The following is a 25,195-nucleotide window of genomic DNA, read 5'->3' as shown; positions in this document are numbered from 1 at the left end:
ATAGTAAATCCTCCTGATTAGCAAATAGAAGTATCAGATTTATTGTAAAGACTGTTTAGTTGCAAATCAACATGTTTTAGTGGTTACCCACCAATGAGAATCAGCCTTTTTTTTTAAAGAAAATAAGTATAAGTTCAAATGCAAAACACTATTAAAATTAATAATTTAAATCAAAGTTTCCTGCTTGCTGATTTAAAGCTCTGTTTTAGAAGAAAGATAGTCTCTGATAGCAGCTTTGGTTTATTTTAAATATACTTAGCAGGAATACCTCTCTTGTCTAATTGGAAGCTGTATATTTTGTACGTAGCTGGTGTGAAGCTGGCAGACTCAACGCAGCAAGTACAGGGCAAATGTTATCTTGTACCAGTACCCCATAAAAGAGCTGATGAAATCAATAATTCCTGGGAAACTTTTTGTATTTAGTCTGCATTGAATAGCTTGCTCTTTAGTCTAGTGACCTATTAGGTCACAAGTATATTTTCTTTACCATATGTTTCTATAACACTATGTATTAATGCAGCCCTATCAAATTTGATTTGCTCGGGCAAGTGACTTGTTTTTGGTGGGTGAGCAAAATAATCATTCTCACCCTCCCATTATCAGTCATGGTAATAATCAGGCTAGTAGAGCTTGTCTGAGCTGTTGTGACTTATTGACCTACAGAAGCTTGTGGCTATGTCTATCCAGTACTTTGAACACTTACCAGAGGTCTGGAAGAGTCAGTACATCTAATTCTTTAGCTTCTTGAGAACTGACCCATTTGTCTCTTCACAGGGGTGGTGCCTTATTAACCAGCCCAAGTGGACCAGGCTATCACATCATGCTCCCATTCATTACCACCTTCAAATCAGTGCAGGTTAGTAACTTCTCACAGGGGAGCTGGAATAGGGTGGGGTTGTATAAGGTATCTGTCAAATATGAAAGTGGAGCTGCAATTTTGCCTGAATAAAAGCCATGTTAGCCAGTTCTCAGTAGCATAAGAGCACACTGATCAGATTGTAGCCATCCTCCTCTCTGATGTTGGGGTACAACCCCTTGTGTGCCTACTACAGCTTCCAGTATGCAGCAAGGCCTGAAGCAGCTGCAGGTCCGAGAAATCAATGATCTATTTTGCTGCAAGAGGCCAGGCCCCACTGCACATGGTGGCTGTGCACGACTTAGTAGATCACCATGGACTACATTTGGTCTATTGCATTTTGTTGTGCTTTGTCCTCCCCTGAATTGTTACCACTACAGTGAGTTTGGAAGGGCTGAATGAAGTCATCTACTTCACTGTGGCTGGAGGTACTGGTGGCTTCCTGAGAGCATGTAATGTGGAAACACCTTGCACTGCAAATGAACGTGGGCTCCATACTGTTTTTCCAGTGGGAGCTCTTCACTGGCACAAACAAAAACCCTGGGGCTCCTGCCTTGGGATGCTTCCGCTGCTGACACCATGTGTCGTCCTAGTGCCTGGGTCTGCAAGCATTCACTTTGCCATTTGCCAGGCAAGTAGCTGCAATCCTTTTGGGCACTGAAGGAAGTAGAGGAAGGGGGAAAGAGAATGGAGTTCCCTGCACCATCCCCTTCTTCCTCAACTATCACAGGGAGTGGGTGCTAGAAAAGTTCATTCTGCTTCCTGCCTATAGCAGCCACAACCACCAACAACCTGAAGAGTGGTGCTCGTCCTAGTGAATTCCCCCCCCCCCACCCTTCTTAGCAACCATTACAGAGCATGAGTGCTGAGCTTCCAGTGAGCGTATGGCCTGAACTGAGCTAGAAAGTTCTGCAAGGGCCTGTCTAGGGCTTGGCTGTTGCCTGGTCAGTGACTAGTTTCTCTGTGAGCCCTGATTACATGTCTCTTGTTTCAGACAACATTGCAAACTGATGAAGTAAAAAACGTGCCTTGTGGGACGAGGTATGTTGCTCCTGTATGTTCTTCCTGAATGTGGCAAGCCAATGTGATAGGTCTAATTCTCAACTTACGGCTGATTCACTTGGAGGCGCTCAGGCCTGGTGGCTGTGAATTATGGGCAGAGGCCTTTGAGTAGTTTTTGAGAGGGGTTGGATATGACATAAAACTTGTTCAGAGTGTTTGTCTGGAAACATAGTGGATATGGGTGGGAATAGTAAAGGTTGCTCTTACATTGCTCCCTGCTGGGGCCAGAACTGACTTTCTGCAGTTGTCTGTGCATCTGTGCCGCTTTCTCTAGCGTGTGTTCTTGTCTTTCTCTCTTGTTTTACTTTTCTCCTATTATCTAATCCTCCATCACTCATTCTTTCCCTTAACCAGCCTCTTAGTGCCTCTAGTTTGGAATTCACTCTTTAATGATAGAAACTCAACCACTGATTTCCATGATATCCCAGGGAAATAAGAACAGCATCCCCTTGGATTGGGCTTGCACATTTGGAATGTAGTCCCACCACCTGAAATGAACCCTGACAAAAAGCCAGGATCTGGTTCATCGCAGACTAATTGTCACTCTGGGTGGTCAGAAACTTTCTCTGAAGTAAAAGAGCAGATGAATGTTGTACAAGATGCAAACCTTATAAGTAAAGTTTAGCACTTCAGTAGCATTTAAATATCCAAGTGCTGTCTAAGTATTAGTTAAAGCAGCAGTAACAATGCACTGTGTGTGCAGTGCTTATCTTCACAAAGTATCCCAGAGTGCTTTATTTATACACATGTTCATGGATTGATGATGTTGCAAAATCAACCTCTTGGATCTGGAAAATTCTAGAGCTGAAAGTTCTTCTGAAATATTAACCTAGCTATATTGCACATCCTGTATTTTTTATGGCATAAATCAGTAATATTCCACCTGTTTCTGTGGGTCAGTTAATGAGATCCTGCCACAAAATGAAACACCTTTCTTGAATTATAGACCAATCAGCCTAACTTTGATACCTGAAAAGGTGCTGGAACAAACTGTAAGCAATCAGTTTGAAAGTACCTAGAGAATAATAAGAAATACAACAGGTCCCCAGTATATGTCAGGGTTGTGTTCTTGAAAAGGGCCACGTATACCAAAACAATGTATACCAGGGACCTGCTGGTACAGCAGTGGCATGGGCAGGAGTGGGGTTGGGGCCTGGGGGCTTCTTCTGCTCTGCTTGGCACTTCTGCTGAGGTGTGGGAGCTTCTCCTGCTGTGCCCAGCGCTCCTACCGGGGAGCAGGGCACAGAGGCTTGCCCCGCTGCACCCAGCGCTCCTGGTGGGGTGCAGGGGAGCAGAGCGGGCTTGCAAGCCTCCGCTCCCTGGATGGTGTGGGTCAAGTTCTGGGAAAAGGGGGGCTGGATGTGTACATCTCCACCTTTATCCCTTATTTTGCATAGCCATCGCTGATCAGTAGGGGAATGTGGTCCGATTCACCTCGGTCCGCATATCCATCGTTTGCAACTTACAGTACAGTACTGCAAACGATGGATATGCGGATTGGGGCCGACATGAATCAAAACAAGTTCCTCTATTGATGAGCGATGGATATGCGAAACAACGGATAAGGGGGAGACATATACCAGGCACCCCCTGTAGCCAGCATAGATTTGTCAAGAACATAATCATGCCAAATCAACTTACTTGACTCCTTTGACAGGGTTACTGGTCTAGTGCAGAGTGGGGAAGCAGTAGATGTGATTGTAAGTAGATTTTAATAAGGCTTTTGGTTCAGTCTCACATGACATTCTCATAAGCAAATAAAATTACTGTAAGGGTGCAAAACTGGTTGAAAGACCATACTCAGAGTAGTTATCAGTGATTTGCAATCAAACTGGGAGGGTGTATCTGGTCGGGCACCACAGGGGTCTGTCCTGGGTGCAGTAGTAATTATTCTCATTAACTACTTGGATAATGGAATGGAGAATATGCTTATAAAATCTGCAGATGACACCAAGCTGGGGGAAGGGGTTGCAAGCAGGGCACCCCACGAGCATATAGTATTCTATAGTATTGCAACCTTTTTTTTTATGGAAGGGGCTCCTGAAATTGCTTTGCCCCAGGCCCCCTGAATCCTCTGGGCAGCCCTCGTATTAAGAGGAGTGTTTTATGTAAGACATGGAAGGTAATTGTCCCGGTTCACTCAGCACTGGCAAGGCCTCAGCTGGAGTACTGTTCCCATATCTGGGCTCCATGCATTAGGAAAGATGTGGACAAATTGGAAAGTCCAGAGAAGAGCAACAGAAATGATAAAAGGTTTAGAAAACCTGATGTGTGAGGAAAGGTTAAAAAAAAAAAACTGGGCATGTTTCATTTTGAGAAAAGATGACTGAGGGCAGGGGGGAACCTATAACAGTCTTCAAATATGTTATGGATTGCTGTTGTCATAAAGAGGACCATGATCAGTTGTTCTCCGTGTCTAGTGAAGGTAGGAAAAGAAGCATTGTGCTTAACCTTTAGCGAGGGAGATTTAAGTTAGATATTTAAGAAAAACATTCTAACTATAAGGGTAATTAAACTCTGGAATAGGCATCCAGGGGAGGTTTTTGAACCCCCATCTGTTGGAATTAATATTGTTTATGCAGGGTGTTACCATGGCACTAATTTAACATAAATTCCTGTATTAAAGCCAAAGGCCACTTATACAGTTCCTCTAAACATTCCTTAAAAAGTGTAAATAATCAGTGTACTATATCCAACAGTAACAAAACGTTTACAGACATTTGATCAAGAGACTAACAAATGGGCTAAACCCTGGGGTGCTTAGACCTGTATTGGTTGGCTCCAGCATGGTCAGGCAGGTATTAGCAATGAACCCTTTAAGAGTTTACTTTTTATACCCTTCAACAAATAAGTGATATTCCCAATTACTAATTTTAGCTAAAAATCCATTTGAGACTGTTGATCCTTATTTCCAATCTTAATCCAGATAAGATTTACAATTTCCTTTCTTTCCAAGGCCTTTCCTCCTCTCCTTGCTGACCAACAATTTGTCCATTGCCCCTCTGTTCACACTGGCTTTAACACTGCTGTGTGGATTGGGAAAGGCCATGTTGGCTCACTTTAAGACAGATTCTTTGTTTTATTTAAAACTATCTGCAGTCCCCATATTGGTCAGAGGCCTTCTTTTTAGAACTTCCCCTTATTGTATTAGTTATTCTTTGAACCAGACTTCATCCTTACTTCATTCCTTCTGACCTTCTGACCTGTTACTTTCAAGGCCTTCCTTCTACCTGCTAATCAGGGCCTTTCTTTACAACACATCTATTTCCTTAACTAAATTCAAGCTAACCCTAATTCTTTAGTTTGTATTTATCCTACATTCTCTGCCTTAAAAACCTACATGCTATGTGGGTTTTACTACATTAAGCATTTTAAACATAACTTTTATGATTTTGCAACATCTTACATAACCATTAAACTTGACAATACAAAATCAAAGTTTGTTACCACAATTTACATTAACTACCCTACCTTTAAAAGACCGTAGTTACCATGGATATAATCGACTTTGTGCTTGTTCCACCGCCAGGGGCTAGTTAACTCCTGAATTCCCTATTCTTGGCTATTAATATTTTAAGATCCAGGCTCAAGGGAAGAATAGGATGCCCACACTTGGGTAGTGCTTTCATAGCATCCTCTTGTAATCTGAATTCAGCATATATTTTAGTGACAGTGGATTTTGTTGTGAAACAAAACATTGGCCACTTGGAATAAGACTCTGGGTCCACACTACAAGTGGTTTATTTCCATCACCCGCACAATATTTACCATTCCTGGTGTAAGAGGTTTTCACTTCACCAATTCCCCAGCACTGTGCAGATTGGAGATGGCTCCCCCGAGTGAGCCCCCATGTTGGCAACTTGTCTGTAAGACATTACAGCTGCAGGTGTCCCCAATTGTGAGCAACAGAACAAGTCCAAGGCTTGCCAGACCTTGTCTTTATCTTGCAACAGTATTTGAAGAGAAACAAAGTCTTTTAAAAACTTATGGGTTAGTGTCTTCCAGTACTCCCAGTTGTAGCACTCTAATAATGGTTTGAATGTGGTGTTCTGCAGTTATTGGATGGGATAGTATGAGTGGGATAAGGAATACTATACCAAGTTTTTAATTTCTCTGTGGTGATGAGGGCAATTTACCTTGCTCTATATGAGTGAGGATGGCCTTGATTTTCATCTAGTGCATATTCCTCTGTACACACAATACGTTATGGCCCTGGCTATTGGCCTGCTTTGATCTTTATTAGTTTGGTTATCTATTTCATTTACTTTATCCTGTACTTTCTTCAGCGAATTAACTATGTCATGCATGTTATATACATTCTAAAGTTCTTACTATGTTTTTTTGCTGTGCTCATTCGTTGGACTCGGTAGGTCCACAGCCAGCATGTGTTGGAATGCCCGGTTGTGTTCCCACAGGGTCTCAATGTCTACCTGATTCCTGCTTGAAACCACCCTGTACAGCACTGGTGGATAGGCTCCATCGGTTTTGTCTTTGAATTGATTTTGGTGCCTTTTCCTCTACATTTCTGTCAAGAAAGCCTTTCTAATAGTCCTCTATCATTTTGCCATACAGTGGCCAAGACACTACACTTTTGTCAACTGCAACCAAGTCAAATTCAACACCAGAGATACATATATAAATTGAACATCATTGCACAGCACTTCTTTAAGGGATCTTAATACCAATTCATTACTGGGTCGTACCTTCACCTTAGAGCATTGTGAGTTTTTCTTTTTTCTCCCCCGCCCGCCAGTGTATGGTATTTGTCCCACCTTTTATTTCTACCCTTCCTGATTCTCAAAAGGGCAGGGGCAGCTCTAGACATTTCGCTGCCCCAAGCATGGCGGCATGCCGTGCGGGGCGCTCTGCCAGTCGCCGGTCCCGCGGCTCCGGTGGTCCTCCCACAGGCATGCCTGCGGAGAGTCCACCGGAACCGCCTGCTGCCCTCCTGGCAACTGGCAGAGTGCCCCACCAAAGCTGCGGGAGGTCCACTGGAGCCACCTCCCAGCGACCGGCAGAGCGCCCCCCGCGGCATGCTGCCCCAAGAACACACTTGGCTTGCTGGGGCCTGGAGCCACCTCTGCAAAAGGGCACATATCAATAAGCCCTCATTTGATTAAAATTTAGCTGAGTAGCATCTACTCATCGATGCTTGTTTTTTTTTATCTTGCTTCTATTCATACCAGATAAACTGCAGGGTTGGCTTTTTGTATTATATAGTGGGCCGCCATCTTGGTGCCAGAAATGTTTTGTTGTTTTTTTCCCGGTGTTCACTGCACCATCACTCTGTCCTCTACTTGCCAATCTACGCTTTGGGCTGGCTTGTTAAAGTATGCCCTCATTTGGCATGAACCTTCCTCTTTGCTGTGCCTGGATAAATCCATGTTTTGTTTTCCCTGGTAGATTGCTTTTTAGCACAAACCAGGCAATTGTTAACATGAATTTTTACATCTTTTTTTACAATGGGGCCACCAGGCTGCCTTAATTAGTCACTGATAAGTGGTATCAGCATTCGGTGGGCCATCAATGGCACATCATGCACCCATCTTAACATTTCCCTTTTAATGGGCTGTGATGGAACTTTCCCTGGGAAGGAGTGATTTACCATTTAACTCCCCAAGCATTAGTTTTTGTGTAAGAGGATATCTCTGGATCAGATTCCTGCAATGTTACTAAATCAATGGTTTTTGCTTGTGCTCAGTTGATAATGGCAAGAACTGGATAATTGGGCGTGGGACCACACTGAAGCCTGGCTATTAGCAGCTTCATTCACTCTGTTTTTCTTGCTCACTTCCCCATGTCTGGTATGAGCTTTTACTTTAACCACATATACCACTGAGTTAGCCCATTTACCTGCTAGTTCCCACACATAGGACAAAAGGGCTTAATAGCATAAAAGCTTGTAATCTACACTGCAAAATGAATTTGCACTACACCAAGGGAGGTGGTTGTTAAGGCATCACAGACCCTTACAGTCTGAACATATTACACTAGCTGGTACTTGTTCTTTACTGAGTGATAATGCCTCTGCTACAGCAGCCAATACAGTATACAGTGTGTGAACTACATCTGCGTTGCACAGGTTCACCCTGAACTGAGAGAGCCCAAACCATAAATTCTGTGACAGGTCCCTTTTGGTATTAGGACAACCCATTAGCATATATTGTCAGACTCTCAGGTTGCAGCCCTTCAGAATTTAAATGTATGTACTGCACATGGGTAAAAGGGATAGGAGCCCCTCATGAGAGGGAATTTCTCCAGGACACTTGTATGGATTATCATCAATGAATAGTCCTGCTGTCAAATGTGAGGGTTGTTTAAGAGGACAGCCTTCAGTTTGGTGCTCTTCCAGCAAAAGGAACCACAGTGTCAGTCTAGGACTAGATACTACTGTTTTTAATTTTACCAGACAGAAGACTCTGTAGAGGATGACGAGCAATGTACATTTTTATGCGTCCCAACCCCACCAGATATCTGAAATGTGTCAGGGCCCACCACACATCAAAAATTGGTTTTCATAGGGAGTAGACTGCTTTTCAACTCCATTGAGTACTTTGGAAGTGTAAGCTTTCTCTATCACAATAGTCCTGAGTTAATGCAGTTGAAATGGCTGTGTCCTTGGCTGCTACAAAGAATCCAAAAGCCGAAAGGTACAGTTGCTCAAAACATGCCTAAAAAGCCTAATAAGCAATTTACTACATCCAAACAGTAACAAAACATTTATACACATTTGATCAAGATACTTAAACAGGCTAAAACCTGCGGATGCTTAGACCCATATTGGTCGACTCCAACATGGTCAGGTAGGTATAAGCAATGAACCCTTTTAAGAGTCTACCCTTCAAGTTCACCCTTATTTCCAGTCTTTATCTGGATAAGATTTACAACTTCCTTTCTTCCCAAGGCCTTTCCTCCCCTTCTTCTTGCTGATCAACAGTTTGTCCATTGCCCCTGGGTTCACGTAGGCTTTAACACAGTTGTGTGGGTTGAGAAGTGTCATGTTTGGCTCATTTTAACACAGATCTTTTTTCACATCTATCAGAGGCCTTCTTTTTAGAAAATTCCCCTTATCTCATTAGTTTTTCTTTGAACCAAACATCCTCCCTACTTCATTCCTTCTGGCCTTATAACTCATTATTTTCAATGAATTCTACTTCCTAGTGACAGCTTTTCTTTACAATGCACATATTTCCTTAACTAAACTTAACCTTGATTTTTTAATTTCATATTTATCCTACACTATCATTAGAAGTTTTCTGAACAGGTTGGACAGACATTTCTCAGGGATGGTCTAAGTTTAGTTGGTCCTGCCTCAGCACAGTGGGCTGGACTTGATGACCTCTCAAGGTCATTTCCAGCCCTACATTTCTATAATTCCCTAACCTCCCAGTGCATGGTTCTATGTGTTCCATTCTTCTATTGTCATTTCAAAACTTTGTTTTGACCCATCACTCCAATTGTGTTGCTCTCATACATGGTAGTTAACAAAGCTCAATGTGAAGTGTCAGAGGAAGAGATAAAGCATTCTCAGTCAAGCTGTGGACCAGACTTCCAAAGGAGATTAGCCTCTTCCAGAGTGTGACTGCTCTTGGCTCATTGCAAAATTCTTATGTAATAAACATGATATACTTGTGTTATATTCCAAGCAAAGTCACCTTATTCAGGGAGCGGGGACAAGCAGAAATCCTCATGAGGTTCACAGGAAGCCTGACCATGGAGATTCAGTCAATGGGGTGAAAGCTTAGATATACAGTGTTGGGCCCTACAGACAAACTAAATGCTTCCCAGATATGCCTGAACAGCCCATCATGTTATCTAAGATATGGAGTAACCACTAGGAAAGGCTCTGAGGACTACAGCTGGAGAGAGTAGTACAAATGATTAACAGAAATGTCAGGATTTAGCAATGTTAGTAATGACCAAAGGAACATCAAATACTACTTATGTGCAATGTAATTGCAGTTGCAGGGGAAACTGCTTAAGGACACAAGCTTGAAAATCTCATTTTCATCAGCAGAGGTTGTAACTTGACTCTAGTATAGTTAAAAGTAAACTCTATGATGCCTGTAGCTGGTAGATGCAAGCAAAACAAGCCTTTTCCCTGTATTTTCAATGTATGTACTGTGCATGTGACAGCTTTTGTGCCGGGTCAGTGTCACTGGGCTGTTAGCCCATTGCAGTTCCTGTCTCACCATTAGCATAGTGAGATCACTGTTCTGCAGGGAGAGCATGTGCATGCTCAGTCTCAAGGCCTGCGAGAAACTGTGAACCGATAGCAGCAGCAAAGCTGAAACAGAAGAGGCAGCTGGTAGATGTACACGCAGAGGAAAGGAGAGAGCCCAAGCATGTTTGGGTACCACTCAGAAGACTTTTCTAAACATCAACAGCAGAGTAGTACACCTTTACAGTGTTTCTTAAAATAGAAATTTTCCAATAATTCAGTCATATAAAGTGAAGGGAGATCCTACAGGAAAACTGTTTTTTGCAGTTAGTCAAGTTTGTCAACTTGATTATTTTTTTTAGTGTCCCTTTTTAATTACTGGAATTTCCTAACTCTTGAGAGCTTGACTTCTCCAACTTAACATGAGAATTGAATTTAAAACACTGCACACCTTCTAGCTTCTGGCATAACTGAGGCAGGGTTCCTGCAGATGACAACTTTATTCACTGCCCAGCCCTGGTTCATGCACAGAGCATGTTCCATCCTGAGCACCAAAGCAGGATTTCTGTGGAAAAAACAGTATGGAATCATGTAACTAAAGACACCGTGACAGTGCATATGCACAAGGGAGATGAATTAAGGCTGCACAAGCAACCTTAATTTTGGCATTTCCTAACTTATAAGTGCATCACTTTCATTCTTTTTTCATAGTTCTTTGTGTGAAAGGAACTAGGATTTTGATAAGGAGCACATGGGAGTGTGGGGGTGTGCATTCCATTATGTGGAATCAGACTGACCACAGCAGTGTCGTCTGTGGGGTCTGAATGCAGAAACTTCAGGTCACTGCAAAGACCTCTTCCCCTTGAGCTAAAACAATAACTGGTAGTATTAGTAAGCTATTATCCTCTGCAGACTAGTCGCTCCCAGGAAGAGGACGTGAGTTTGCTAGACATCAGAAAAATGTTGAAAATCAGAATTTATGGGTTCTGGTTTTGGCTTTGGCGGTCCAGTGGTTATAGACTGCATAGCCAAGTACAAATTTGGCAGATTGATTCTGAGCTTCATTGTGACTGAGATTTAATCTGCCATATTGGAGACCTTGATTCTATTCTTATTTCTGCTTCAAGTGTGACCTTGTGCAATGTCTGTAACCTCATCGGTAAAATGGGGAAATATTAGCTTGCCTCACAGGGTAGGAGGTATGAAGCCTTGTTCAGTATTGAGGGTTGTGAAGTGCATAGGACCAGACAGTGAAAGTGCTAGTTTTTTGTTTTGGTTTGGTTTTGTTTTTTTAAAGCTAAACTTTTTAATAGTTGACAAAACTGCCCATTTTTTTTCACTAACCTTGTTCTTAAAAATGGCTGATGTTGTTGAAAATTTTTTAAAATAAATTCAATCTGAAGCAGAGAGCAAGGTTGAAAGTTTGTCAAGATAGTTAGGCTTGAACTTGTGCTCTCTTGGCTCCAAGGCCAGTGCGCACCCTCCTAACCTAAAAAATCCTTTATGTGGTAGATGGGCAGGCATTTCCCTAGGCTACAACACATTTTGAGGTGGCTAGTTGGCAGCTCACCAATGCTAAGGAGCATGAGCAATGCAATTAGAATACTTAAAAAATTAAGGAGCAAGAGAAGAACAAGGTCTGCTACATGTGTTGCAGTAGGTGATTTTCAGAGGCCAAATATTTATCGGTGTCCATGGGGTAAAGCATCTCCCAGGATGACCCACCTGCCAAATTTCAAGATCCTTCTCCAAGCTAGGGAGGAGCTAGAGTTGTTTAAAAAGTTTAATATTTTTTAATAATTGACAAAACTGCCCATTTTTTCACTAACCTTAAAAATGGCTGATTTTTGTTGAAAGTTTTAATATAAATTCAGTCTGAGGCATACAGCAAGTTGAAAAGTTTTTAGTCAAGATCGTTAATGCTGGATAAAGGTTGAAGTACGTACTGTCAGAGATTGAAGTGTCAGAAGAGGTGCTAGGGCAAGTTCTTTATTTTAAAGAGCAGTAAGATACCAAGCCCAGATGGTACATCCAAAAGCTGTTCTTCAAGTACTTGCTCATATCCATTCTAGTTAGGTGTGTGCGCGCCATGTGCACATTCGTCGGAAGATTTTTACCCTAGCAACCCCGGTGGGTCGGCTGGGTTGCCCCCTGGAGTGGTGCTGCCATGGCGCCGGATATATACCCCTGCCGACCCCACCACTCCTCAGTTCCTTCTTACCGCCCGTGTCAGTCGTTGGAAGAGTGGAGCGCGGCTTAGCTGTCCTCCACTTCCCTAGCTACTCCTTGTTTCTTCGCTATCTTTGTTGTATATAGTTGGTTTTATATATAGTTATAGTTAGTTTGATAGTTCTTAAATAGTTAGTGTATATAGTTCAGTGGGGTTTGGGCATTAGCCACGTCCCCGCACCTGGTGCCGGGGCCCATGCCCGGTTCACCGGGGTTCAAACCGTGCTCGGCCTGTCATAAGCGATCCCCATGACTCTTGTCTAAAGTGCCTCGGGGAATCGCACATTACGGATAAGTGCCGTATTTGCAAGGCATTTAAACCGAGGACAAAGAGACTTTCGCCTAAAGAATCTCCTCATGGAGGCAGCTTTGAACCCTCCGTCCTTGGCACTGAGCTCTGAGCAGTCTGCTAGCAGTGCTCCTCCGGCACCGGACCGCGCTGGCACCGCCAAGACACCGCGGCACCAGCCATCTCCGGCGCAGGGACCTGCTCGGCACCGATCTCTCTCCCCGAAGCAGAAGAGGTCGAAGTCCTCCACTACCTCTGTGCCCTCGGCGCCACAGACACAGCCTCGTTTGAACCGCCTGGCACTTTCACCTGCCGCAGCACCAACTGCTGCGGTACCGTCGACTCCGGTCCCTGAGAGCTCCCTGCCGAGGCTTGTGGTTGAGCTTACGGTCCCGGAGACATTCTCCACAGCCAGGGACCTTATAGCCATGACGGAGTCTGTCCTGCCTCAACCCCCAGCACCGCCGGTGCGGGTATTACATTCCAGAGGCAAGCCAACCATAATGAGACCTCCTTCAGTCGGCTTGGCAGACTGGCACCGATCACGATCCAGGTCCCGGCTCCGTTCGCGGTCCCATTGACGATCATGGTCCCGATGCCGCTCGCAGTCCTGGCACCGCTCGCCTATTCAGTACTGGTCGTACTTGTGGCATAGATCGACGTCTCAGCCTCCGGCCCGGTACTCTCGGTACCACTGCAGCTCCCGGCACCGCGACTCTCACAGCCGTTCCTGCCTAAGACCTTTGAGATCCAGATCGACCTCCCGGCACCACGCCGGTCGCGGGTCCCGGTCTCGCTCTCGGCACCGGTATGACTCCAGGTACCGATCCCTGGTGCCGAGGAGATCACCAACGGCGAGAGAGAGGGACTCTTACCATGGTGTTTCAGCTCCTCCCTGGGCATCCCGGCACCCGTCCGTGTCTTCGCAGGCGGACAGTGCGTATGCCCAAGACAGAGACGCCGATGTGCCCGCCACGATATTCCACGAGCCCCAGGCTCAGGATCATGGACCTCAGCAGTGGGCATTCTGGACACCTTGGGCATATCATCAGGCCCAAGGTGCACATCCAGGCCCATCGCGCTGTGCCACATCAGAACACCTGGTGCCGGAAGCCACTATAAGCCGCCCCCCTCCTTATGCTTCAGAGGAAGTGTCGGTCCAGCTACAGGACTCCCAGATCCCAAGGGAGACAGAGGCTGTCCACCAAGAAGAGCCCTCGACTGACCCGCTTGTCCCAGGTCTTTCCTCATCCTCCTCCCCTGACGAGGCAGTAGCCGGAACGTCATCTGTAGGCCCTCCACCAATCGACCTGAGGGCCCACCAGGACCTCCTCAGGCGTGTGGCACAGAATATGAACTTGCAAGTCGAGGAGGTCCCGGAGGTAGAGGACCCAGTGGTGGACATTTTATCATCTGATGCCCCCACGAGAGTGGCCCTTCCTTTTATACGGACGATCCAGGCCAATGCCAACACGATCTGGCAGTCTCTGGCCTCTGTCCCACCTGCTGCCCGGGGAGTGGAACATAAATATATGGTGCCCTCCAGGGGCTACGAATACTTATACGTCCATCCCCCTCCTTGCTCCCTTGTTGTCCAGTCAATCAATGAGAGAGAGCGCCATGGCCAGCAGGCTCCAGCCCTGAAATCAAGACGCGAGGTGCATGGACTTGCTGGGGCGTAAAGTCTATTCTGTAGGGGCGCTCCAACTCAGTGTGGCTGATCAACAAGCCCTCCTTAGCCGCTATAATTATAATACCTGGGCAGCGGCGGACAAATTCAAGGAGTTGCTTCCGCAGGACTCCTGACAGGAATTTGCGGCCATCTTGGACGAGGGAAAAAAGGTGGCTAGAACTTCCCTCCAGGCTTCCCTGGACGCCGCGGACTCAGCGGCCAGGACCCTAGCCTCCGGGGTTACTATGAGGTGTATCTCATGGCTGCAAGTCTCAGGCCTTCCCCTGGAGCTCCAATCTACAATCCAGGACCTCCCCTTTGAAGGGCAAGGCCTATTCTCCGATAAGACAGACCCTAGGCTGCAAAACCTAAAAGATAACAGGGTCATTATGTGCTCACTAGGCATGCACACGCCAGTGACTCAGCGCAGACCCTTCAGCCCCCAGCCACACCGCTCTTACCCTCAGCCCAGACAGAGACAGGACTTTGCTAGAAGGTGGGGAGAACTGGTCACCGGAGGCAGTCAGGCAACCAAGGGGGCCAGAACCAAGGTCCCTCCAGACCTTCCACAGGGCCAAAACCCTCCTTTTGAAGGTGCGCCCGAGGGTGTCGTACTAGTATCGTCAAAGGATCCGTTCCCTCCTTTCTCCAACCGCCTCTCCCTTTTTTCTCCCTGCGTGGTCCCGGCTAATATCAGATCGCTGGGTCTTACGCACGCTGGAATTTGGGCACCACCTCCAATTTATTTCACGCCCCCCCTTCTACCCCCCTTCCTTGTCCCTCTTCAGGGACCCCTCTCACGAGCAGCTTCTCCTCCAGGAGGTGCAGACGCTCCTTGCCAAAGGAGCCATAGAGGAGGTACCGGAACACGAATGGGGCACGAGGTTTTACTCCCGCTACTTCCTAATCCCCAAGGCAAAGGGGGGTCTCAGACCTATCCTGGATCTGCGGGAACTCAACAGATACGTGATAAAGTTGAAGTTCCGTATGGTATCCCTGGGGACCATCATCTCATTCCTGGATCCCGGAGACTGGTATGCAGCCCTTGACATGAAAGATGCGTATTTTCACATAGCCATCTACCCACCTCACAGGAGGTTCCTCCGGTTTGTAGTCAACTGCCAACACTTTCAGTTCGCGGTCCTACCGTTCAGCCTCTCTACAGGCCCAAGAGTATTTACGAAATGCATGGCTGTAGTCGCTGCCCGCCGCTGCCGCCGTCGGATACACGTTTTTCCGTATCTAGACGACTGGCTCATCCGAGGGACCTCCGAGGCACAAGTGATCTATCACGTTGGCATTGTCAAGGACCTTTTCCTACATCTAGGCCTAATGATCAATGTGGAAAAATCCACTCTGATTCCCACTCAGAGGATAGACTTCATTGGCGCCACCCTGGACTCCAACCTCGCCAGAGCCTGCTTACCGCTGCCTCGGTTCCAGGCAATGGTGGCCATCATCCAGAGTCTGCAAGCTGCTCCGTTGACTTCAGTTTGCACTTGCCTCGGTCTCCTGGGTCACATGGCGGCCTGCACGTTTGTGACTAAACACGCCAGACTGTGCCTCCGTCCCCTCCAATCGTGGCTCAACTCAGTGTACCAACCAGGCAGGGATGCCATAGACATGATTGTCACCATTCCACCGAGCATCCTAGACTCCTTCAAATGGTGGCTGACCACCTCCCTGGTGTGTGCAGGGCTGCCGTTCCGTCCGCCCCAGCCCTCTGCGTTCCTGACGACGGATGCATCATCTCTCGGCTGGGGTGCTCACCTCGGGCATCTCAGGAACTGGCCTTGTACATCGATGTCCGGGAGCTGAGAGCAGTCGCCTTGCTTGCCAGGCGTTCCAACAGTACTTGCAAGGCCATTGTGTGTCAGTATTCACCGACAACACAACAGCCATGTACTATATAAACAAACAGGATGGGACAAGGTCCTCGACCCTTTGTCAGGAGGTCTTATGACTCTGGGACTTTCGTATAGCCCAGTCTATAGACCTCATAGCGTCCTTTCTCCCAGGGGTTCGGAACACTCTGGCCGATCGCCTCAGCAGATCCTTTCTTTCTCACGAGTGGTCGCTTCGCCCAGACGTTATTCTTTCGGTCTTCTGGAAGTGGAGATTTCCCCGTGTAGACCTCTTCGCGTCCCATGAGAACAGGAAATGCCAGATGTTCTGTTCCTTTCAAGGCCTCTCACAGGGTTCGATAGCGGACACTTTCCTGATACCATGGACGACTCACCTACTATACGCTTTTCCACCGCTCCGGCTCATCCACAAGGTCCTGCTGAAAGTATGCAGGGACAGAGCCCGCTTGACCATGATCACTCCAGCGTGGCCCAGGCAGCACTGGTACACCATGTTGCTAGACCTGTCAATAGCCGACCCTATCCCACTACCTCTTCACCTGAACCTGATAACTCAGGACCACGGCAAACTGCATCACCCAGACCTACAGTCCCTCCATCTCAAGGCATGGCTCCCGAGTGGTTGACCCAGTCTGAATTGCGTTGCTCTGCCCCAGTGCAACAAGTACTCTTGGGTAGCAGAAAACCTTCCATTAGAGCAACATATCTGGCCAAGTGGAAGCGTTTCACATGCTGGTATGGAGAGCACAACGTTCTTCCCGCTGAGGTCTCCATCCCCACCATCTTGGACTACTGCTGGTCCCTTAAACAACAGGGCCTAGTGGTATCATCTTTGAGGGTGCACTTGGCGGCCATCTCTACCTACCACCCAGGGGAGAATGGCCGCTCGGTGTTTTCACATCCTATGGTATCTAGATTCCTCAACGGCTTGGAGTGCCTATACCCCCAGGTACGCTGCCCCGCCCCAACTTGGGACCTCAACCTGGTTCTTACTAGACTTATGTTGGCCCTATTCGAGCCATTAGCAACTTGCTCCCTTCTCTACCTGTCCTGGAAAACCGCTTTCCTCGTGGCCATCACATCGGCAAGACGAGTTTCCGAGCTCCGGGCTCTCACGGCGGACCCTCCATATACTGTGTTCCACAAGGACAAGGTGCAGTTGCGACCACACCCGGCCTTTCTCCCCAAAGTGGTATCGGCCTTCCATGTTAACCAGGAGATCTTTCTTCTGGTCTTCTTCCCGAAGCCACATTCATCGCGCAGGGAGCAACAGCTGCACTCCCTAGACGTCTGTAGAGCACTCGCTTTTTATATCGAGTGGACAAAGCCGTTCCGCAGAACCCCCCAACTCTTCGTCGCGGTGGCAGAGCGTATGAAGAGCCTACCCGTTTCCTCACAGATATTTCATCCTGGGTGACATCGTGCATCCGCACCTGTTATGACTTGGCTTATGTTCCATCGAGCCACCTCACTGCCCGCTCTACCAGGGCTCAAGCCTCATCTGCTGCTTTCCTGGCTCACGTGCCCATCCACGAGCTATGTCGCGCAGCTACCTGGTCCTCGGTCCATATCTTCGCCTCTCACTATGCCCTGGTTCAGCAGTCCTGGGATGACGCAGCCTTTGGCTCCGCAGTATTACACTCTGCGACATCTCACTCCGACCCCACCGCCTAGGTAAGGCTTGGGAATCACCTAATTGGAATCGATACGAGCAAGCACTCGAAGAAGAAAAGACGGTTACTCACCTTTGTAACTGTTTGTTCTTCGAGATGTGTTGCTCATATCCATTCCAAACCCGCCCTCCTTCCCCACTGTCAGAGTAACGGGCAAGAAGGAACTGAGGAGCGGTTGGGTCGGCAGGGGTATGTATCCGGCGCCACTCCAGGGGGCGACCCAGCCGACCCACCAGGGTTGCTAGGGTAAAAATCTTCCAACGAACGTGCACGCGGCGCGCGCACAGCTAACTGGAATGCATATGAGCAACACATCTTGAAGAACAACAGAAAAGACGGTTACTCACCTTTGTAACTGAAGAAGCTTGAGTATGAAATGACTGAGCTGCTAACCATGGCAGGTGCTTGTGCATGTTAGGATTCAGAAGGAATGGGATGGAGAATAATGCGGAGAATGTTATAATGCCATTATAGAAATCCATCTGGATATTGTGTGCAGCACTAGTCACTTCATCTTAAACAAAGATGATAGTAATAGCGGGAGCTTGGAGAAGGCCAGCGTGAATGCCTAAGTGCCTGGAAAATCTCTCGTTTGAAAAGATTGGGATTGTTACCTTGGAAAGCAGATGAATAAGAAAGGATCTGATAAAAGTACATAAAGTAATGAATGGTCTAGAGAAAGTATATTGGGAACTTTTGTTCTCCCTGCCTCCTAACACAAGACCAAAGGGACATTGAAAAATGGAAAAAAGAAAATATTTTTCCACACAGTGCATAATTAGACAGTGGAACTTGCTGCCACGGGATACTGTTGAGTATAAGACGTTAAGATTCAAAAAGAGATTGAACATACATGAATATCTGAAGCTGCTATAACTAATTCTTACAAAAAAGGCATTGCAATGGAGATAAAGCCTCAGTCATTAGCATTTAAGCCACTCTCCAGTGATCAGGGATGAGGAGACCTTCACTGGGGGAAGATTATGGGCTTGGCTACACTAGAGAGTTGCAGCGCTGGTGAGGGGGTTACAGCGCTGCAACTTAGGATGTGGCCACACTTGCAAAGCACGGCCAGCGCTGCAACTCCCTGGTTGCAGCGCTGGCTGTACACCCGGTCGAGCCTCAGGTGTAGGGATTCCAGCGCTGGTGATCCAGCGCTGGTCAGCAAGTGTGGACGCCCACCAGCGCTTTTATTGACCTCCGGGGTATAAGGAGGTATCCCAGAATTCCTGTCCACAACAAACCGGAGGAAAGGGAGAGCTCGGAGTTCAGCCAAACTGCTTATTTAAAAAACAAACACAGCTCCTGTTTGCTGAGCGAGTGGAGGCAGGCAGGGGAATCACTTTGGAATGTTCACAGCTGTTTGCTTGAAGAGAGAAACCGCACTCTCACAGGGCAAGGGGAGAGGGGGAAGTCCGTGTTCAGCAGTTGCTGATCTGGTCTGACGGGTATTTAGCAGTACATAATTTGCATTTAGTGAATGAGAGAGGAGTGGGGGAAGGGAGTTAGAACTTTTAAAATGATGGAAGGTAGGCACAGTCCTTAGAACTTGCAAGGCAGGGAGCTGAGAACAGTGTCAACTCCAAAAATCCATTCTGTCTGTCTCCTCCACGCTCCCTGTCACATTCCACCCCACCCCCCCCTTTTGAAAAGCATGTTGCAGCCACTTGAATGCTGGGATAGCTGCCCACAATGCACCACTCCCAACAGCGCTGCAAGTGCTGCAAATGTGGCCACACTGCAGCGCTGGTAGCTGTCAGTGTGGCCACACTGCAGCGCTGGCCCTACACAGCTGTACGAACACAGCTGTAACTACCAGCGCTGCAAAACTGTAAGTGTAGCCATACCCTATGCCTCCTCTGTCTACTCTGGAGTTCTTGCACCTTCCTCTGAAGCAGCTTACGCTGGCCACTGTCATACCCAGGGTACTGGGCTAGATTGGCCACAAGTGTGATCCCATCTGGCAATTCCTGTATTCTTAAAGTTTGTCAAAATTATAAGCAACTAAAAACAGGTTTGTAATGTAAGGTATTGAGCAATCTTATCTCTCGGTGCCACAGTACACTCAGCCATGTTTGTGTAAAACTGAAAATCTCTGAATATAGTGAAACCTCAAATCTCTGGCTTACATATGTGCAATGTGGCCTAGTTTAATTGCATGAGAGATTTACCCTTTTTGCATTTCCTGACTCTGGAGTGCTTCATATTGTATTAACAGAGAGGATTTCCTGATTTTTCTTTTTTAAAGAAAAATAATCCAGATCATATTGATCAAGGAGTTCACAAGTTCAGCCAGCAGAGCCCATGATATCATAAACAGGAGTTCTTCATTGTTGGGGCTGTGCTTAATCACTTTCTGACCCAGAAGTTCTCTTTCCTACAGGCACCCACCCTTGACGGACCTAACTCAGTCCCCTTCCCCTGCCAAATGATGCTTGTCAGTGCCTTGCTATGAAAAATTCTCATTTGCAGGGCTTGTAAGCCCCTGTCATTGTGGAGCCCTTAAATGGGAAATCCTTAAAAAGAACAGAAAAATTAGCACATGTAGAATTGCCAAATGTAACAATGTATAATTCAAACTAATGAACTGACTTCCTTCAGACTTGGTTTATCTTTTAAGTCTCCGTGAGATCTGCAAAGCAAGCCAAGTCTGAAGTTTGCAATAAGAGCCATGCTTGAGTTATCTGAGCACAAAAATTCAGCTTGGAATATACAAGATCAGTGATTATACATGTGTGAGTCAATAATGGCTTCGCTCATTTTGCTAAAGCTTTCCCTCCAAATATTAACTTTGAACTGAGAGAAAGCATGGGAGATCCTAGCCCCAAAGGAATATGTGTTTGAGAAAGTTATGAGCTTCTGGAAAATGTGGATTGGAAAACAGAATTTAGAACTTTCCCTTTTCTGTAGTGGATGGTACTGGTTCTCTGTGTGATAAATACAGCTTTAGTTGGTGGGTTTTTTCTGTTACGAATTGTATTAAAAAGTGAAAGGCTTGAGGTGAGGACTTAACCGGCTAGGAAACAGGAGCATGGCAGAACAGGTTAGCTACTTAACAGCTTTTGGGAAAGCCTGCAGGCTGTACTTGATTGTACTTCTGGTGCCTTCCCTTAAGGGTCTCAGGGTATGTCTACACTACCCACTGGATTGGCGGGTAGTGATTGATCTATTGGGGATCGATGTATCGTGTCTTGTCTAGATGTGATACATTGATCCCCAAATGCACTCCCCATTGACTCTGGAACGCCACCAGGGCGAGAGGCGGAAGCGGAGTCGACGGGGGAGTGGTGGCCATCAACCTCACGCCGCGAGGATGCAAAGTAAGTGATTCTAAGTTGATCTAGGATATGTCGACTTCAGCTCCTCTATTCTTGTAGCTGAAGTTGCGTATGTTAGATCAATTCCCTCCCAGCCCCTCTCCCCCCAGTGTAGACCAGGCCTCAGGGTGCTGCTCAAATGATAATGAATTAAGACTCTCAGCCCCTTGTGAGGTAGGAGAGTATTACAGAGGGAATGCAACTTACTCAAGGTCATGCCATGAGCCATAGCAGAGTTGGGAATAGAGTTCACGTTACTTGGCTAAAGACCAAAACTTGGAGCCATAACACCACCCTAACATAGTCAGCAGTGTGTCTTGTCTGGCATGGTGTGACAAGTTGTGGCAGTCATCTTTTTGCAGTGGACGTGGCATCTATTGAGCTCAGTTCAGCATTGCTGCTTGTTGCAAGTTGTTTTATGTATGAGCCTGTTTGGAGTCACTAAATGTGTGCAACTTGTGCAGACAGAATTCTCTACTTCCTTCAGCAGGTATTCTGTCCTAGTCTGTCTCCCATCTGTATCTTTTTTTCCTAGTGCTAACAGTTGCATGGTCATTCCAAGGGCATTTTCCTTTTCTTATTCACATCTCTGGCTAAACACAGTGAGGCATCAGAAAGAAAAATGAAAGTGCACTGGGGTCATCCTGGAGCTCACTTTATTGATTCACGCAGGAGTGAAATGCCAGATATTAAGCTGGGATTAATTGCCATCCGCAGTCTTCCAAGACAGCCTGGAAAAGCAGAGTCCTGGGTAAAAAGTCAACTCTACAGATCTCCAGCAAACTCCACTAAGAAGGATTGTTGGACTCTGAATTGGGGCTACTGTGAATATCTGTCCATGTAACTCACGAAGCTTTATTTTTTTTATAGTGGTGGGGTTATGATCTACATTGACCGAATAGAAGTTGTGAATATGTTAGCACCATATGCAGGTATTTACTCTTTCCTGTTTCATCTAGCAATATTGTCCCTGACCATGTATATCTGTTGGGCAATGGAATAGTCTCCCTAGGGAAGAGGTGGAAGTCCCATTGCATGGGGCATCTAAAACTGGACTGGCCAAAGCACTTGTAAATAGGTTGTATTGAACACTCCTGGGTGAGAGGATGGGATACCCATGGCCTCCCTTCTGTTGGTATGGATTTTGCCTTTTGGTCAGGATGTTTTATCTAGTTCTACCTGAGATTCACTAATCTTTGCTGAAGACTTGCACCTGCTTCCAGCCCATGCTCGGACAGGGAAAGCCTTGTTTTCAGAACATTTCAGCACTGAATGCACTCCTCATGTACTGAGCCCTTTGAAAATCTGGCAACTTATTTGTCTGCCTAAGTGGGAGCTGGGGTTTTTTGGAAAACTGGCTCCAACTGTGGGTGTCAACCGCTTGTAAATGTCGCCCATAGAGTCCAAATCCAGCTCAACTCCTAGATAGTCCTTCTTGTGGATGCCCTAGACACCTTGGCAGGTGTCCTGGTTAAAGATAATTGACCCCAGAAGAGAAAAAGCACTGATGCCAAGCTGTCGACAGGGTATTCAGCTGTCTCATCCTGCTGGGTCTGCTTCTATCATGTGTCATGCAGAAGGGGACCAAGAAAGTGTTTGGCTCTACCTGAGGCACGTGATTGAGGTGTCATTGCCGTAATACCCTGGTGACTCGAACACAGTACCCACCTACTACACTTGTCCCATTCTAGAGCACTTAGAAGAGTGACCCTACAATGAGCATCTCCAAGTGCTTGAGCTTTTTAAAGCCTTTTCTTCAAGTAGCCTGGCATCCAGCAAAGGCTAGGAAACAGTGAAGAAAGATGGCTTTGTGCTTAAGGCCCTGGATTTGGAGCCAAGAGAACTGGGTTCTCTTCTGGTGCTAACACAGGCTTCCTGTGTGACTTTGTGCCAAGTCCCTGCCTCTCTTTGGCTTCTATAGGCCACCTATAGCATGGGTAGAATGAGGCTGCACTATCTTGCAGGGTAGCTGGGAGATCCCTTGGTTGCTGGAGGGTGCTAGAGAAGTGCAGAAAGCTTCATGGAGTGTAGCTTTGTGCAGGTCTTGCCTTGAAATGTGGGGGTCGTGCAGAAGACGGACAGTCATGTAAACACAGTGGTGCTGTAACCTCATTGCTTGCATTTATTTGCTATGTTGTCTCTTAACATTACTGTAAATTACTTTATACGTGAACAGACAAAATGGTGCCCACTTTTGAGAGAGTTCAGAGCTAGTGAAGTTACTGCATGTGTTGTTAAATAGGGATGTGCACAGCTGAGGGGGCTTTTCTTTCTTGGGAGCAGCATCCTGTTTATCTCCTGCTTATAAACCAGTTACTCTTGGCTTGGTCCTCACTCTCAGGCTCATAGCTGTTTTTGCAGCCTTCGTCCCTCAGGGGAGTGCATTAAACCTGAGCATTGCAGGAATTGCCTACCTAATTTTCCAGATAGCTGGACAAAAATGAGTATTGATCACATCAAGTTGCTCCAGACAATTAGAATGGGTGCAAAAGCAGAATCTGAATATTTTTATACTACATCAGAGTAGCTGTCCTACAGCAGCTATAGCATAGGTTGGCAATACCGCTTCCATTCTCCTTATCCTGATGCTGTTATGGTTCCCCTCACCAGAGAATCTAATGCCATGTTTCCACACTCCCCCCAGACTCGAATTTCCCAGGTATGGTTTGTTCGAAGGTGAATGAGCAGGTGTAAACAAACTGTAAAGAGACTGATTGCCTCTTGATCTTGAAATCATTTTGACTTTGAAATGGCAAGCTTGGTTTGCAAAGAGCCTACATTCAGAAGAACTTAGTTTGGGGGCAGAAACTACAGAACCAACACATGCAACAAGCTCAGCTACTCAAAAGATGGCAAAGCTTACAAGTTTTTGAGCAAGGTGGAGGCGCTTGTGAAGGCAGCAGGCTTGGCCTAAGGCTTCTGTTGCTCCACAGGGTCACTAGTTGTCGAACAAGAAAGTGAAATCCCTGCTGCTGCAGCCTGTGGAACATGAGTTCCATAAGAGGAAAAATCTCTAGTTTTTTTTCCTTTGAAGCAGGGAAACGTAATGCTGGGAACTAGTGTTACTGCAGCATTGAGAGAGGAATACCCGCTCGGGTGTCGGGGAGTCACAGCATCTGTTAGGCCTGTATTCTGTATTCAGCACTGCCTGTTCCTGTACATGGCTCATGGCAGACTTCCCTAATTTATTTATTTGTTTGCAGACCATAAAGCAGGGCTGTGCAATATTCTTATCTGTGCATAATTATCGTACTCTTCTAGGTTTGGTTTGGACAATCTAGAATTGAGGGTATCTTACCTTGTGAGAGTGCTAGGGCTGTTAGCATGGCCATGTAGACTGAAAAGCATTGTTCTCCTGCCTTGTTAGTGTTGCCCTGTGGTAACTCTCTCTTTCCTCAGTGTACGATGTTGTGAAGAATTACACTGCAGACTATGATAAGACCCTGATCTTCAATAAAATTCACCATGAGCTGAATCAGTTCTGCAGTGCCCATACCCTCCAGGAAGTGTACATTGAGCTATTTGGTAAGTATGTGGGGACCAGGGAGTATACAACAAATGGAAGTTTAATTAAATAGGCAGCTATGCCTCTGCCCACGATTGTCAAGGGTCTCCATTCACAAGTGTCCATCAGGAAACCAGAGTTGTGCCGAGATCACGACCAAGAACAGCCTTCTTGAGATTGCACAGTTCACTACAGTTATTCTAAATCCTTATCAATGCAAGTTATTTCATTGTTCATGTGATGTCATATTGTGGGTATATGTGGGTAACAGTAGCTGTTAGCCCAGATCTGAACTTTGGATATAAGGTCAAAGCAAAGCCTGTGTAAGTGGTCATACCTGTCACCACTGCAGCAAAAGGAGGCTCTTGGTAACAGATGTTTGGAATGTCACATATTACTCCGACCCTTGCACCATTGCTAAATGAGTCTTCATGACCACCTTGAGATCCTCTGTTGATTTCTGCATGAAAGAAATGGAAGGGAGTTGCTTTCAGTCCTTTTGCCTCCCCTCTGCTCCTGACCCCAAAATGAGATCCTTTGCCCCTCCCTAGTCTTTTCACAAGTTG

General features: G+C 46.3%; 1 protein-coding gene across 1 annotated transcript in view; it reads left to right on the top strand.

Annotated features, from left to right (window-relative positions):
* Window positions 1-25,195, top strand: part of LOC127054219 (erlin-1-like) — a 65,624-nt gene that overhangs the window by 23,794 nt on the left and 16,635 nt on the right. Inside the window, 4 exon segments of the mRNA XM_050960241.1 lie at window positions 775-856; window positions 1,851-1,897; window positions 21,995-22,056; window positions 24,524-24,649. Of these exon segments, the coding sequence (XP_050816198.1) occupies window positions 775-856; window positions 1,851-1,897; window positions 21,995-22,056; window positions 24,524-24,649 (317 nt within the window).

Source organism: Gopherus flavomarginatus, chromosome 6, assembly GCF_025201925.1.
Source record: "Gopherus flavomarginatus isolate rGopFla2 chromosome 6, rGopFla2.mat.asm, whole genome shotgun sequence".
NCBI lineage: Eukaryota > Metazoa > Chordata > Testudines > Testudinidae > Gopherus > Gopherus flavomarginatus.
Note: the sequence above shows the minus strand (reverse complement) of the source record. Positions and strands in the feature narration are given on the sequence as shown.